The 16,781-nt window shown below is 37.9% G+C and overlaps 1 protein-coding gene across 4 annotated transcripts in view; it reads left to right on the forward strand.

Moving 5' to 3' along the window:
• Positions 1-16,781, forward strand: part of POLA1 (DNA polymerase alpha 1, catalytic subunit) — a 295,724-nt gene that overhangs the window by 46,053 nt on the left and 232,890 nt on the right. For all 4 annotated transcript variants that reach the window (XM_027535159.1, XM_027535161.1, XM_027535160.1 and 1 more), the window contains exons 25-26: positions 4,114-4,263; positions 4,667-4,789. In XM_027535159.1, coding sequence (XP_027390960.1) covers positions 4,114-4,263; positions 4,667-4,789 — 273 coding nt within the window. The remainder of the gene's footprint in view (positions 1-4,113; positions 4,264-4,666; positions 4,790-16,781) is intronic.

Raw genomic sequence — 16,781 nt, forward strand, 5'->3', positions numbered from 1 at the left:
ACTATAGATTTGTGTATTTTTGTATATTTCCTGTAAACAGAATCATATGTGACCTTTTGTGTCTGGCTTAATTCACTTAGCATACTGTTCTCAAGATTCATTTGTGTTGTAGTATGTATTAGTCCTTCATTCCTTTTTATTGCTGAATATTCCATTGTAGTGATACATGTCACATTTTGTTTGTTTTAGAATCTCTTGTCAATTAATGCAAAAATACCTGCTGGGATTTTGATGGGGATTCTATTGAATCTGTAGATCCCTTTGGGGAATATTGCCATCTTTAAGTCTTCCAATCCATGAAAATCTAGTCTTTCCATTTATTTAGGTCCTTAATGTCTTTCAAAAATGTTTTCTAGTTTTAAGTGTACAAGTCTTTCACTTTTATTAAATTTATTACTAAATATTTCATTCTTTTTGGTGCAGTTGTAAATGGAATGTTTTCTTAATTTCATTTTTGGTTTGTCTATTGCTAGTGTAGAGAAATAGAACTGAGTTTTGTATATTGGTCTTGTTGCAACTTTTCTGAGCTCATTTATTAGTTGTTGTAATAATAGTTTGTGGATTCCTTAGGATTTTCTATAGACAGTATCCTGTTGTCTGTGAATAGAGAAAGTTTGATTTCTTCCTTTTCAATTTGGATGCCTTATATTTCCTTTTCTTGATTAACTGCCCTGGCTAGACCCTCCAGTACAGTTGAATAGAAGTGGCAAGAGCAGACACCCTTTTCTTGTTCCTGATATTAGGGGAAAACATCTAGTCTTTCACTATTAAATATTATGTTACTTGAGAGTTTCCCACAGCTGGCCTTTATCAGTATGAGGAAGTTCCATTCTAGCACTAGTTTTTTGAGTTTTTTTTTTTTTTTAATCATGAAATGGTGTTGGGTTTTCTTAACTACCTTTTCTGCATCTATTAAGATGATCAATATATGGTTTTTGTTCTTTATTCTTTTAATATAGTATGCTATATTGATTGTTGAACCAACTTTTGTTCCTGAGATAAATCCCACTTGGTGTATAATCCTTTTTGTATATGGCTAGATTCGATGTGCTAGTATTTGTTGAGTTTTTTTCTGTATTCATAAAGGCTGTTGGTGTATAGTTGTATATGTCTTTGTCTGGTTTTGGTATTAGGGTAATGTTGGCCTCATAGAATGGTTGGGAAGAGTTCCCTTCTCTTCGGTTTTTGGGGAGAGTTCATGTAGGATTTGTTTTAATATTTTAATTTTTGCCAGTGAAGTTATCTGGTCTTAGACTTCTTTTTTTAATTTCTAACTCAGTCTCTTGTTACAGGTCTGTTCAGATTTTCTATTTCTCTTTTGGTCACTTTGGGTAGTTTCTGCCTTTTCTAGGAATTTGTCCATTTTGTATAGGTAATCTGATTTGTTGGCATAAACTTGTTCATATTATTTCCTTTTAATCACTGTAATTCTTTAAGGTCAGTAGTGATGGTCCCCTCCTTTTATTCCTGATTTTAGTGATTTGAGTCATCTTTTTTTCTGAAGAAAAAGCTTCAGTATAGCTAGAAGTTTATCAGTTTTGTTAATCTTTTCAAACAAGCAACCTTGGTTTCCTTGAGTTTTTCTCTATTGCTTTTTTGTTCTGTTTCTGTGCTAGTCTTTATTACCTCCTTTTTTCTGGTTTCTTTGATTTACTTAGCCCTTTTTTAGTTTCTTATGATAGAAGGTGATGTTATTGATTTGAGATCATCTCTTTTAATTTAGACATTTGCAACTGTAAATTTCTCTATAAGTAGTGCTGTAGCCTCATCCCTTAAGTTGTGATATGTTTCACTTGGCTTTTTATAGTCAATCCCCTCTTCCATCAGTCAGTAATTGATCTGACTTATATCACCATAGCTTAATTTTGCCTGTTCGAAAATTTCATATTAGTGGAGTGATACAGTATGCACTCTTTTGTATCTGGCTTTTTTTGTTCAGTGTAATTTTTTTGAGATTCCTCTGTGTTGTTGCATTATTGTTATTCTTTCCTTTTATCTGTTCCCCTGAGATCAGCATGGGGATTATTTTCAGTTTGGGCTGTTATTAATAAAGCTTTCGTTTTGGGGGATACCTAAGGAGTGAATTTGCTGGGTTGCATTGGACAGTGTATCTTTTACTTGAAACTGTTGGATTGTTTTCCTAAGTCATTGTACCATTTTATACTCCTACCAGTCATGTATGTGAATTGTTCCCCTTTTTCTGTAACACTTGTTATTTTCAGGCTTTAATTTTGGCCATGAAAGCATTTATTACCGATTCTATTCATTAAACATCCTTTTCGAAAGGATCCTTTTGAATTATATCACATGAATTTTAATCTAACTAGTGGTCATACAGTCAACAGTTTTATGAATGGCTTAATAACTTAATGTGTGGTTCTTCATATATAAAACTTATATACAATTGACTGTCAGTAGGGAATTTGATTAGATTTGGTTCTCCAGCAGTAAAAGATGTAAATTGACATTATCTCTGTATGTTGTTTTTCTCTGCTTCTTTGTGCAAGGGGCAGAAGATGTCTATTTGCTCTCTAACTCCTAAATTTACAAGTCTTTTGGTTCCAGCTTGGTGGCTGTTTTTCAGTTCTAATTCCATATTCCTGGAAGAGAGAATCTTAGAGGCTTGCCTAGGTTGGTGAACACACCTGTCCATCATCTGTGGCCGCAGGAGCGTGTTCACACAGTACAAATGTGTCTGCTGAGGATAGGCTTTTCTATGAGACTGGAGGATAATTTTACAGGGTAGGTATTGAGTAGACATCCCTGAGAGGTAGTGACTACGTTTGGTTAATAATATTCTTTGGATTGTGTCCTGTGTGTGTCAGTATTAGGATAGTTATCATTATATAGCTCCTCCTTTCCCCCCTACCACCATTTTGTTATTTGAGCTTTCCAGTTTAGATTCTGGATATGAAATTACACTTCAGAGTTGAAAGAAGTCATCTAAGAAATACTATACATGTAGCAGTTTATGGGTTCTGTATCATTTTCCTGGGCAGTACTGCATTTGGTCTTCAGAACAGCTAGTGCCACACAGCTCGTGCTGGGAGAGCCAGGCATGGATTGTAACTTGCCTGACTTCAGATTCTTTCAGTTTACTTTCTGTTGGACCTCCATGGTTGCTGTAAATAAACTGGAGTGTGTACCAAGATCTCTGATAGGTTTGCTATCATCATCTGCTCTATTGGAAAACAATAGGTCCCTGTTACTACTGTGAGATTGTTCATTTGCAGTTATTGATCTTTATAAAATCAGATACTTTGTAAAAACTGGGTTATCAAATGGCATTGACTTGACATACTTTAAGCCAAGAGGTTTATTTTTAATTTTGAACCTTTGAAAGGGCAAATGTGCCTGGTTTTTCTTTGTATCCTGTTAATATTCAGTAGAATTAATGGAGCCTTGAGAACAATGGTCTAATGCTTCCCCTGCCTTTTCCTCCTGTAAATTTTAATGGAAGACTGCTGGTTGCTTTCTTAAAATGTTGCTATTGTACCAATTGCAAAGCAATTGATAGATAAAAGTTACCGCATAAATACTAAGGAGTATATGTGTGTTAATTTTTAGAAATGTCGTGGCCTATTTAAATATGGGCCCCAGATTCCTAAAAGAGATTTGCTGATTTAGTATTTAGGTTTTTATTTTTCAGTCTAAAACATTTAAAGTAATTGCTGTGATTCCCCATAGTTTAACAGTTTTGTAGCATTTTGTTTGGTAGTGCACAGGTCTTAAAAATAGTAATTTAACTGCGTTTTTTTTAAAGCAGTCTCTCTTAATGTTTTTATTTTAAAAACAATACCCCCAAACATGTTGCTCCCCAATCTTGTTGAAGGGGGAAAAGGAGCATGTGTAAAAAAATTCATGCTTTTAAACGATGCCTACATTTTGTCAAGAACTAGATTGGGAAGGTACTGGGAATGATAGGCTGAGAGAACTGACTGAAAAGAGGGCAGCATTGACCTGCTTTTCAGCCCTCTCAGCATTGTTGACCTTTATACTTAGACAAGAAAGTAGCTTTACAAGATGTGGGGTTAAGTTCCCACAAGGTATGATTTTTGGAATTCATTTCACAAAAGTTTGATTTATCTGAAGTTTTTGTCTTGTGTTCATCAGGATGGAGAGCAAGAGCAGATCCCCGAGCTGCCAGATCCAAGCTTGGAAATGGGCATTTTGCCCAGAGAGATCCGAAAACTGGTAGAGCGGAGAAGACAAGTAAAACAGCTAATGAAACAGCAAGATTTAAATCCAGACCTTCATCTTCAGGTATATCTTTCCACTCAGCAACCTCTGAGTGACAGTCTCACCTTTGAAAATTTGATTATCTAGGAGTGATTTAAACATGATGCTGTGGACAAATGCATGTGCTTACTTTAAGTTGGTGGGTAGGAAACCATTCAGAAACATCTGATGCCTCAAAGTACAAGGCACCTCTGTCTGCAAAGATGTATCTGAGCAAGTGCCTTCTGACCTGAGAGTTTTGGAATCTGTTTACTTGCTTCTAGGAGGTCAGGGAATCGTGGCTTTGGGAGGATGGGTTGACTGTGTTCAGAGTCCTTTTCTCCAAGGACACTGAGGGTTTCTTATTGGTGAGTTAGAAAACATCTAATGTAATGCTTATGCATCTGCAAATATTGTTGTCTGTCTTTTGTCCTTGTGTGGTCTGCAGTATGACATTCGACAGAAGGCTTTGAAGCTCACGGCAAACAGTATGTACGGCTGCCTGGGATTCTCCTACAGCAGATTTTACGCCAAACCCCTGGCTGCTTTGGTGACATACAAAGGAAGGGAGGTAAATGGTATAACATTGCCATATCTAAAATGAAAGTATTTTAAACTATACATATTACGGAGTGGGAGAGCCAAAAAGTTTGCTTCCTAGTAATACAGCTTCAAATATCCCTTTCTTAGGACAAATTTGAGCGAGATACGTTTTTAAGTAAGGATTCATTCATTAATCCAATTTTTGTGTATGTGTAATTATTGAGCATCTGCTGTATGCCAGGGATTGTTCGAGGTACCAGGGATAGAGTGTTGAGCAAGACATAAAAAGTCCCCTTGTTGTGAGGCTCGTATCTACCTAGAGCAAGGGGTATAGAAAGGGCTTGGGGTGGAGAGAAGGTCATTTGGGAAATCAGACTTTAAATATGTGAATAAGCAAATATAAAAAATAAGACAATATGATAGAAGTAATGCTATGCAGATAATTAAAACAGAGTGGTAAGTTGAACACTGTTAAGGTGGCTGGCTGGCTTAGCTTGGTCAAGGAAGTGTTCTTTAGGAGGTAGCATGAATGAAGCCTGTGATGTAAGGAAGCTAGTTTTCTTGTGGATATATTAGGTTGGAGTGTGAGGGAAAGGAAGAAGTCAAGGAGGGTGCCTCCATTTTTGTCTTTTAGCTGGTTAGCTAGCAAAACCATTTATTAAGAAGGGGAAATCTGGGAGAGAAGTTCTGTCTTGGATATGTTACCTTTGAGAGTTGTAATAGATCTGTAGGCATTTTAAGTAGGCAGCTGGATGTACAAATTCCTAATTGCATGAACATCATCAGAACTGGAATTACAGATTTAGAGTAACTGGTTTTAGAAAGATGGGCTACATACCAAACAGATTGGAGGTGCTATCCCTCTGTAAACACTAAAAGCTTCATCTGCTTTAGGACCGTGTGCGTGGATTTTCCTTAGTTTGTAAGAGAATAGTTATATTAGATATTAAATTCCATTTAGCTCTAGTAAAATACTGATTTCTGTCAGTGGATTTAAGACTACTTGGTCTTAAGGAGGTAGTGGTTATAGGCAGAATACTCATGCTGGGGACCTGGAGTCAGAATCCTCTATAGAGTAGAGGTCGGCTCATTACAGCTTATGGGCCCAATCCAGCCTGCCATCTGCTTTTATAAATAAAGTTTTATTGGCACATTGTCACACTCATTCATTGAAATATTGTCTGTAGGTACGTTTGCAGTACAGTGGAAGAGTTGAGTAGTCAAGATGGAAATTTGAATGACCGGCAAAGCCTAAAGTATTTATATCTGGCTCTTAAAAAAAAAAAAAAGCTGACCCCTGTTCAGAATCTAGATTCAGTTTAGTTCAGTTCAGTTGCTCAGTCGTGTCCGACTCTTTGTGACCCCACAGACTGCAGCCTCCCAGTCTATCACCAACTCCCGGAGTGCACTCAAATTCATGTCCATCGAGTCGATGATGCCATCCAGCCATTTCATCCTCTGTTGTCCCCTTCTCCTCCTGCCCTCAATCTTTCCCAGCATCAGGGTTTTTTTAAATGAGTCAGCTCTTCGCATCAGGTGGCTAAAGTATTGCAGTTTCAGCTTCAACATCAGTCCTTCCAATGAACACCCAGGACTGATCTCCTTTAGGATGGACTGGTTGGATCTCCTTGCAGTCCAAGGGACTCTCAAGAGTCTTCTCCAACACCACAGTGCAAAAGCATCAATTCTTTGGCACTCAGTTTTCTTTATAGTCCAACTCTCACATCCATGCATGACTACTGGAAAAACCATAGCCTTGACTAGACAGACCTTTGTTGGCAAAGTAATGTCTCTGCTTTTCAATATGCTATCTAGGCTGGTCATAACTTTCATTCCAAGGAGTAAGCGTCTTTTTTTTGTCATTATTATGCCATGTTATTCTCTTTTTTAAATATAAATTTATTTATTTTAATTGAAGGCTAATTAATCTCATGGCTGCATTCACCATCTGCAGTGATTTTGGAGCCCCCCAAAAATAAAGTCAGCCACTGTTTCCACTGTTTCCCCATCTATTTGCCATGAAGTGATGGGACCGGATGCCATGATCTTAGTTTTCTGAATGTTGAGCTTTAAGCCAACTTTTTCACTCTCCTCTTTCACTTTCATCAAGATGGTCTTTAGTTTTTCTTCACTTTCTGCCATAAGGGTGGTGTCATCTGCATATCTGAGGTTATTGATATTTCTCCCGGCAATTTTGATTCCACCTTGTGCTTCTTCCAGCCCAGCATTTCTCATGATATACTCTGCATATAAGTTAAATAAGCAGGGTGACAATATACAGCCTTGACATACTCCTTTTCCTATTTGGAACCAGTCTGTTGTTCCATGTCCAGTTCTAACTGTTGCTTCCTGACGTGCATACAGGTTTCTCAGGAGGCAGGTCAGGTGGTCTGGTATTCCCATCTCATTCAGAATTTTCCAGTTTATTGTGATCCACACAGTCAAAGGCTTTGGCATAGTCAATAAAGGAGAAATAGATGCTTTTCTGAAACTCTTGCTTTTTCGATGATCCAGCACAGCAGTGCGTGTTGGCAGTTTGATCTCTGGTTCCTCTGCCTTTTTTAAAACCAGCTTGAACATCTGGAAATTCACTGTTCACGTTTTGCTGAAGCCTGGCTTGGAGAATTTTGAGCATTACTTTACTAGCGTGTGAGATGAGTGCAATTGTGTGGTAGTTTGAGCATTCTTTGGCATTGCCTTTCTTTGGGATTGGGATGAAAACTGACCTTTTCCAGTCCTGTGGCCACTGCTGAGTTTTCCAAATTTGCTGACATATTGAGTGCAGCACTTTCCCAGCATCATCTTTTAGGATTTGAAATAGCTCAACTGAAATGGCAACCCACTCCAGTACTCTTGCATGGAAAATCCCATGGACGGAGGAGCCTGGTAGGCTGCAGTCCATGGGGTCGCTAAGAGTCGGACACGACCGAGCGACTTCACTTTCACTTTTCACTTTCCTGCATTGGAGAAGGAAATGGCAACCCACTCCAGTGTTCTTGCCTGGAGAATCCCAGGGACGGGGGAGCCTGGTGGGCTCCTCTCTATGGGGTCTCACAGAGTCGAACACGACTGAAGTGACTTAGCAGCAACTGAAATAGCTCAATTCCATCACGTCCAGTAGCTTTGTTAGTAGTCATACTTCCTAAGGCCCACTTGACTTCACATTCCAGGATGTTTGGCTGTAGGTGGGTGTGAGTGATCACACCATCGTGATTATCTGGATTGTGAAGAATCTAGACTAGACGTATGTAATAGCACTTTGAAATGATGAAAACGTTCTCCATCTGCAGTATTGAGTGTAGTAGCTGCTGGCCACAAGTGCCTAGTGAGTGCTTGATAGCTGGCTACTGTCAGCCAGCTGAGGAAGTAGAGTTTGAATTTTATATAATTATAATTAAAATTAACCTCAAATATCCCTATGTGGCTAGTGAACTGCTGTATTGGATGATGTAGATCTCACTGGCATGAAATGAACAGGACTTTGAGAGCTGCTCTTCTGTTGGAAGCCCAATCTCAAAGACTCTTGAGGGCACAGTGAGGGAGGGCAAGACATGTATTGGACACCAGCATAATGTGAGACAGTTTCAGATGCATTCTTCAGTACGACCCCATAAGAATCAATTGATAGAGGTAATTGTGTTCCCATTTTGCTGATAAGAAAGCTAATAAACTCAGAGGTGAAGTGTAACAAGTGACTTATTTGAATGGGAATCCAGATCTTCCTGACTTGAAAGCTCTTGCTGCATGAAGGTTGTGTGCTTGCTCCATCTCAGGATGGCTTTCCTGACGGCTGCTTTGTATTCTACCTCTTATTCCTAGAAGAACGCCTTTTTCAATACTCATCTCAAGACACAAGCCTTTTTTTCTTGAGAAGATATAGGTGTTTTAGGGGCTTATTGAAATGAAGGAAGGATGTCTTCATTTTCTTAGGCTAAGTTTACTTTAAAATTATTTAAATTTTATTTCTGTGTATGTATCCAGTGGCTTCTGATAGAATACCATCTTATTTTTGTATTAGGAAATGCACTCACTATGCCCCAACTGGGTGATAATACATGGGTTGACTATTGAGATTGGATCAAGGTTACTCTTAAGTTTCTCATGAGAGGCAATAGTTGACAATTTACTCCCTTGGAGAGTGCCTCTTGCTGTTGGGAAATCCCTGTTGTTACATTTTCTGCATTGGCTCAGAAATCCACAAGCTTAAAAGGGCACTGTTGATAATGATAAGCCCCAAATTTGTCCAATGATCTCCCCCACTCCCCTAATCCATTGTACTTTAAGGGCAGTATTTTTGTTTAGCTCAATTTTTAATAGGGAATTGAAATTCAATTTTTATTTTTCTGTTATATAAAATGGAAGAGTAACAAATCTTACTAAGTATTTTGTTTAAAAAAAAACCCTACTCTCCCCACTAAAAAAAGAATTTTAGATAAATCTAGAAATAATCATGTGTGGTTTAAATTCTTGGTTTCTGCTTTCCCCTTGTCTCTTTCCCCTTTGCTTCTTCCCACAAGTAAAATATACAGCAACTGTGGGAAATGGGCCTTTAAAGTAATGTGAGGTTAATGAGAAATAATAATTACACAGTTGCTTCCTGGAAATCTTATTTGAAAAGATTCAAAGCCATGTACAGAAATTATTTCCTATAATAAAATTGATTGTAATGTATTGGTGATAATTATTAGCACTGGCGGATGGAAGTATTTTATGTGATAATCTGTCTGTAGGTTTACTGTTATTTTCCATATGTTAGGTCTTTGTGAATTCAAGAATCTTTTGAAGATTGAAGACGTAGGAGGAATGAAATGTAAAAAGAGAGTCAGTTTGTTGAATTTTGAAATATTTCTGTGACTTATCAAACTTGTTTTTGTACCAAGAGTAGACCAAATAATATAGTAACCTGAAATATAGTAATATAGTAACCTGAAAATCCTAGAAGTTGATTGCTTTTAAAATCCTTGTAGGATAAATTAGATTAAGGTTCAAGTAGAAATTAATGAGAAGGAAACCTGGTAGTATGTCACCAGAAAAGACTAACATTTTGCGTTTGAATATGGATTAATACACAATCTGGGGAGGCCTTAAGCCCCCTCCCCCATTTTATTTTTAAGTCTATTTTGTGTGTGCTCAGTTTGTTGGAATCATGCAGGTTTGGCTCTGGTGACCTAATAATTTCTGTAATCAAATGTATTATGGCTGCTAGAGTACTCAGAGTAATTACTAATTGTACTTTTAAAAACAGGTTTATAATAAAAATGCTAATAGTTATGTCAAATGGACATCAATATTGTCTTTTCCCAGGTGTGATCTTTCACACTTAAACTCTTCTATGATTTTTAATTGCTCGGCGGTAGAGGAATTAGTTAATGGTTAAGGAATTGTATGAGGGACCTCATAGTGTGCAGATTATTTAAAAATCATGAATTCAGTATTTCCAGAGAAGTAATATGGAAAGCTAGTTGATAGATATTCAGAAGTGAATCTACATAAATACCATCTATATTTGTGTTTGTTCTCAGTGTATTTGCAGAGACATAAAAAAGATACTGGGTAAGTTGATAGCACTAAGTGGATGTATATTTTAAACCACAGAGAAAACAAGACTAGGTAGTCAAGTGACTGGTGTGGTAATTGAAGTGGTTGTTCACTAGATGGCGATAGACACCCTGAGATCATTAATCAATTAAGGCTTTATACTGTGAACAATAGTGAAGGCCATTTAGTGACACAAATCTGTCCAGATTTTTCACTTTTATTAATTTGGAATTATTAAAGGACCAAAGGATTGTAATAGTTTATTTAGTGTTTAAAATAATGATGGTCTTTGAATAATAAGTTTTGTTGATTGGATCAATCATGTAATGTATCATAGCAAGCTAATTCTTCTATCAAAGAGCAAAATTCACACTTCTGGCCATGGGGTTACAATACATAACTCCCTTGGTCACAGTATTAGGCTAATCTAAAGAGAATTGAAATGATTTTGATGTGTAATTTTGCCTCTTTGAATTTGTTGGCATTTTTTTGAGGGATTTTTAACTTTGTACTTATAAACATACTCATTGCATAATTCTTAGTGTAATGGTAATATTTGTCTTTATGGAATAATTAGTACTTATTGACGTTGGTATTGTTTTATTTCTGCACTCTGTTATTTCTGTGCCCTTGAGAAAATGATTTTTGGTCTGGATTTCTGATTGCGTTTTAAAGTGAATGTGTGCTCTAATGTTTGGGTATAGAGCCCGTGCATTTTCATTTTCTCACCCAGTAGGCTAAAATGAGTCTTTGCCAGCCTGCTTGCCAACCAGTTGTAGACTGCCTAGCTTTTAGTTGCGTTTGGAGCTGAAATTTGGGCATTTGAAAAATGTGTCCAAATCATTACAGGAAAACACTACAGTCTGGGCAAGCCTTCCTAGGAGTCTCTTGGCCACAAGCTAGTGCCTGTCAAGAGCCCTTCAAAATGGCCCTGGGATGGAGGGCTGGCTGTAGCCTTCGTTGATGTCAGTGGCAAAACAGAATGAGTTAATAGGCAGAATCTTATAATTAAGTGCTGAAGAGACTTTCTGATTTATCTGCAAATAAGCAAAAGTTTCACATTGTCAATGTCTTTTCTTTAAAAAGCCTAGTTTTAACAAATTAAATGCAATAAAATATTGTAGAGACAACTGAAGACCCTTTCCTCCATACCCGCTCTCATTTCTTTCTTTTTTTGAGGTACCTGCTCTCTCAGGTTAGTTGTGTCCTTTCTGCCCAGGGTTTTTTGCTTTCACAACAGATAATGTGTACCTATATATGTGGTGCCCTAGAAGTTTTTACCATTTATGTGTCATGCTATACATGTGTTTTTGCAGTTTGCCAAAAACAGTAGGAGAAAGTACCTATTCTGTACACCAGTTTTTAAGCTGGTCCATGTTGATACAGTTTCAGACTTGGTTTATTCATGTTACTTATTGTGTAATATTTCAGTGAGTAAATATAGCACAGGATATTTTTTATTCTCCAGTTGTCCATGTTTTTAGGTTTAATTCTTTGCTACTGCAAATCGTGCTATAGTAGACAGTGCCACCTGTGCGAGAGTTTCTCCAGGGTATTACTAGGAGTGGAGTTTGCATGGCCACAAGCAGTATATGATATTTTATTAGTGGGAGCAGTCATTTATCATGGCAAGCTAATTCTTTCAGAAAGTTAAATTCATCATATTTATGGCCATGGGGCTATGGTACATGACTTCTTCAGTCACAGATTAGAGGTTAATTTAAAAATTGTTGTTCAATTGCTAAGTTGTGTCCAACTCTTTGCAGCAAAATGGACTGTAGCCCCCAGGCTCCTCTGTCAATGGGATTTTCCAGGCAAGAATACTGGAATGGGTTGCCATTTCCTTCTCCAGGGGATCTTCCTCACCCAGGGGTTGAACCCCCATCTCCTACATTGGCAGGCAGATTCTTTACACTTGGTCACCAGGGAAGCCCAGTTTAAAAATAGTTGGGAATAATCTTGCTATTCAGTTTTACCTTTTTGAATTTGTTATTTTTCTGTTGAGGGGTCTTAAACTTCTTATGTACTTGTAAACATACTTGTTGCGTAATTCTTTGTGTTCCACATCTTTGCTACCACTAGTTATTATCAGAATTAAAATTTTTGCCAGTCTCATGAGTGTGAACTGATAGCTCATTGTGATTTTAATTTACATTTCCTCAATATTAAGGCGAGCATCCTTTCATGTGTTTTAATGCTTCAGTTTTCTTTTTTCAGTGTGATTTGCTTGTGCATGTATATCTTGTTTCACTGAATTGTATGTCTCTAAGTATTCTTAGGTCAAAAGCTAATTCTTGTTTGGTCATTTTTGTTACAAATACCTTTTAGTTTGTGATTTGTTCTTTAACTGTATTGTCTTTTCTTGTGCAGAAGTTTTTAAAACTTATTGTCACATATTTGATTTTTTCCCCCCTTGTACACTGTTTTGTCTTATGAGATCTTTCCCTCCTCCAATGACAGAGACATTCTGTCTTATTTTCTTCTAAACTTTGCAGACTTTGGCTTTTCTTATTTAGGTGTTAAATCCTTCATGGAATTATTTTTAGGGATCGTGTACAGAAGAGGTCTAACTGTATTTGTCTTCTTTGCTTCCTGTGGAGTTATTGAATCTGTTCTTCTGTTCTGGGGATTGATAACCTATAAATCATGGGTTCACTCCTGTCTGCTGCCTATTTTGTGTAAAGAAAATTTTATTGGGCCACAGCTACACCTACTTGTTATGGCTGCAGCTGTGCTGTGTTAGAATGGCAGAGCTGATTAGTGCCCAGATAGACTGAATGACCTACAAAACCTAAAATATGTACTTTCTGGGCCTTTATAGAAAAAGTTTGTGGACCTCTGATCTATTAATAAAAGAGAGTCATGTGTAATGTTGAAAGTTTGTTTGGGTTTTTCTATGAACGTATTTTTTTGCCAACTCAATAGAAAAGTCACTCTCATTTCTAACAGTAGCAGTCATAGTAGGTTAAAGTGGAGGAAAGTACAAGTAGTAAGAAGGGAGGAAAATAATCTTTTGGACATCTATAAAACCTGGATTTTGAGGTTTCACTTGTTTATATTGTCACATGAGAACTTTTCATAGAAGCAGAGGGAATGTCTGTGACTCTTCTCAAGTTGTATGTGACATTTTATGTGTCTGCATATGTGTGCTTTCAGGAGGAAAGGGTGCATAGCATTTATGAGAGTCTCACAGGACACTGTGATGTAGAAATACTAAAGAACTGCTGAGTCTTGTATTTCATTTCTTCCCTCTGCTATAGGTTGAGAGGACACTTTAGTCTTAAAAATATATGTTTTTGTCACATGGCAGTATGAAGAATTTTCTTGCCAGACCAGACTGGTGGAAACTGTGTGGGTGGTAGGAGGGAAGAGTTCTAATTCTGTCTCCAGAATTTTAATAGCCACCATTAAGACTACTTTTAACTTCAGCTGACCTACTAACATTTTGAATTTTTTTAGTATAAGAAGTTAATTTCTCTTAAGGCTGAAAATGAAGGTTTAATATATTTTGGCAGAATATATTTAATGTTAAGAAAAGTAATATCCCTTTTTCAGTGATCACATGTCACTTACCACTTTGAAGTTGTTTACATTGTACAATTCTAAGCCAGAAAAACTTTTAATTCCCTTTTTATTGTTGTAATTCAGGGATGTTTGGGTTCTAAATTCTTTGCAGTTCTTCATACTGTTCTACCTTGTTAATTCACATCTACTAATTCAGAATGGGTGGTAATTCAGATGGAATGAGTTAAAACTCTTCATAGTACAAATTAATGGTAATTTTAGAACTAAGGTTCTTTTTATATACTTTTAACTTCTATAGAAACACCTGTTTTCAGTCAAGCAAGAGGCATCCTAACTGCAGATTATTTATAACTTTTACTAAAAAGTTGATGAACTTTTACTAAATAACATCTATTTTTGCTTGTCCATTTGTCTGTATCCTTTCTGAAACTGGTGAAAGTATTGTTGGTAAATATACAGCTAAGAAGAGGACATACCTTGGAAATACCCCCGTGTAAGGCCAGTTCCGATTATGATAAATTAGACATTCAGTAATTTGAGAGAAGTACAGTGACAAAGAATTTCAAATATATAGAATAATTTGGAGACAAGTGGGTTACATTTAGGCCTGGTTTGCATTTATGTTTTTGGAAACATATAATATTTCTTGCAAGTAACTCAAACTTTAGACTTTTAAAAATAAATTGAGAAGAATCTTATCCTTCTCTTAATGGTTGGAACCTATCATCTCCAAGATGCCTGTACATGTGGCTTTGTGTGCTCTTGGGTTTTGAATGTTGAAAGGGTATGGGTTTAGGAGGACACAGGCGGTCGATGTTAGAGGCAGCTGGGAAGAGGGAACCAAAGTCAAGTCCTGCCTGTGAACTGGCCTGGGTCTTTGTCAAGAAGACCTCCCACCCTTCCCAACACAGTGTACCCTTGGGTGTCAGCAGCAGACAGGTGGTCCTGGGGCTGTGTGGACTGGCCTTTTCCCTCTTCAGAGTATTCTCAGTTCTAACCTTAAAAGTGTCAGGATTTATTTCATTAAGGAAGGTGGAATTTCCTTATTCCCAATCAAAATTAGGGCCTTTTTAATTTTTTTTTTTTTTTTTGGCTGTGCAGGAGCTTTTCTGTAGTTGCAATGAGGAGCTTCTCGCTGATTGCAATGTGTGGGCTTCTCACTGTGGTGGCTTCTCTTGTTCAGAGTATGGGCTCTAGGGCATGCAGGCTTCAGTAGTTGCAGTGTATGGGCTCAGTAGTTGCGGCTCCCGGGCCCTAGAGCACAGGCTCAATAGTTGTGATGCACAGGCTTAGTTGCTAGTTTGCTGTGACCCTGGGTTCATGCTGACTTAGAAGTTTCTGCAGTTATAGATGGCTGGATGTGGAAGAGATGCATTTTTAATACAGGATCTTGATTTTTAAGTCTAATTTGATAAGAATGGCCTGGATACTCAGAACAAAAAAAAAGAATTCTTTATACATTTTGAGCCACTTTGAGAAGACAGGGGTGGTATTTTTGCTTCGACATTTTGCCCATTTAATTCCTGAAACCACAGGGAGGTGGCTGAGGACGAGGAGATAAATATTACTATCAGACTAACCTTGTGTTTGCACCGCTGGTCTCTGCTCGAGCAGGTTGAGTCTCATTACTCTGACTTGAATCACAGAAACTGAGGCCTGGAAATCTTCCTTTCTTCCCCACCCTCTGCCACAATGAGTGACTTCCTGTTAACCCAAACTCATTCCTCTTTCTACTTACGTGAACATTTTCTATAAACCTGTTTTGGTGTTTGTTTCTTTTTCATGAGCCGCGTGTTATTTGACAGGTGTTCTGCAGCTCCTTGCTTTGGCAGTGAACCAAGATGACAGAGCAGTAATGATTTTGAAAGTGCCATTCCCTCCTTGTTAAGACACAAAAAGAAAAGTGTGAAGTTATTAACCACTATTCACCAGTGGCATAGAAACTGGCGTAAGTTTAATTGTCTGGTTCCACAGTCAGCCTGCCTAGATAATTTCCTGGATAATGCTACTCCTAAGGAAAGGGGAAAATATCATATAACTTTGCTTTTTTTTCTCTCACATCCTTCCCCCCACCTCTTCCACAAATTGCAGATACGAATGGATTATAGAGAAAGGATTGTTGTTATTTTAGTCGCTGAGTTGTGTCTGACTCTTTGTAACCCCGTGGATTACAGATAGCCTGCCAAGCTTGTCTGTCCATGGGATTCTTCAGGCAAGAATACTGGAGTGGGTTGCCATTTTCTTCTCCAGGGGATCTTCCTGACCCAGGGATCAAACTTGTGTCTCCTGCTTTGCAGGTGGATTCTTTACCACTGAGTCACCAGGGAAGCCCAGAGAAAGGATTACTGTGAACCCAAAATACTGATCTTTCCTCCAGCTTTTCCTTTCCTCATCTGCCCAGGTAGTAGATTTGGGGGCGATGTGGTCGCACTCCACAACCTTGCAGATTTCCCCAGCCCCCAAATGGATCAGCCACCCCAGTGTTTGAATTTGACGGTGTATAAGATATCACCACACCATCTCCTGGCTTCAGCCATGCTGGGGACACTTCTTGTTAATTGGAAGAACCTGCTTTTGACAGCCCATGCTGTATGGTGGCCTGTGCACACTCTCTCAGCAGTACAGTTAGACCCTTCAAAGATACATCCATCTTACATTTAAAAGCAAAACAAGTCAGTTGGACTTATTATGGCTCAGGACTGGTTAACTGAGGGCAGACTAATAGAGTTAGTGCCTTCTGTTGGCATTTCATCCCTTCAGTAGGCAAGCGTGAGCTTGTGTCAATTTGCCATATCATAAATACGGTGTGAAATTACACTGAGCCAAGTTTGGTAAGTTGTGGGAGTTTTGGAAGGCGGGGAGAAGAGCGGCTTTCTGTACGTGTGTATGTGGTAAGAAGCTGTTTGATTTGAAGCCAGAGATTCCTGAGCCCTGTAGTCATCGCTTTAGAGATTTTG

This window comes from Bos indicus x Bos taurus, chromosome X, assembly GCF_003369695.1.
Source record: "Bos indicus x Bos taurus breed Angus x Brahman F1 hybrid chromosome X, Bos_hybrid_MaternalHap_v2.0, whole genome shotgun sequence".
NCBI classification, from domain to species: Eukaryota; Metazoa; Chordata; class Mammalia; order Artiodactyla; family Bovidae; genus Bos; species Bos indicus x Bos taurus.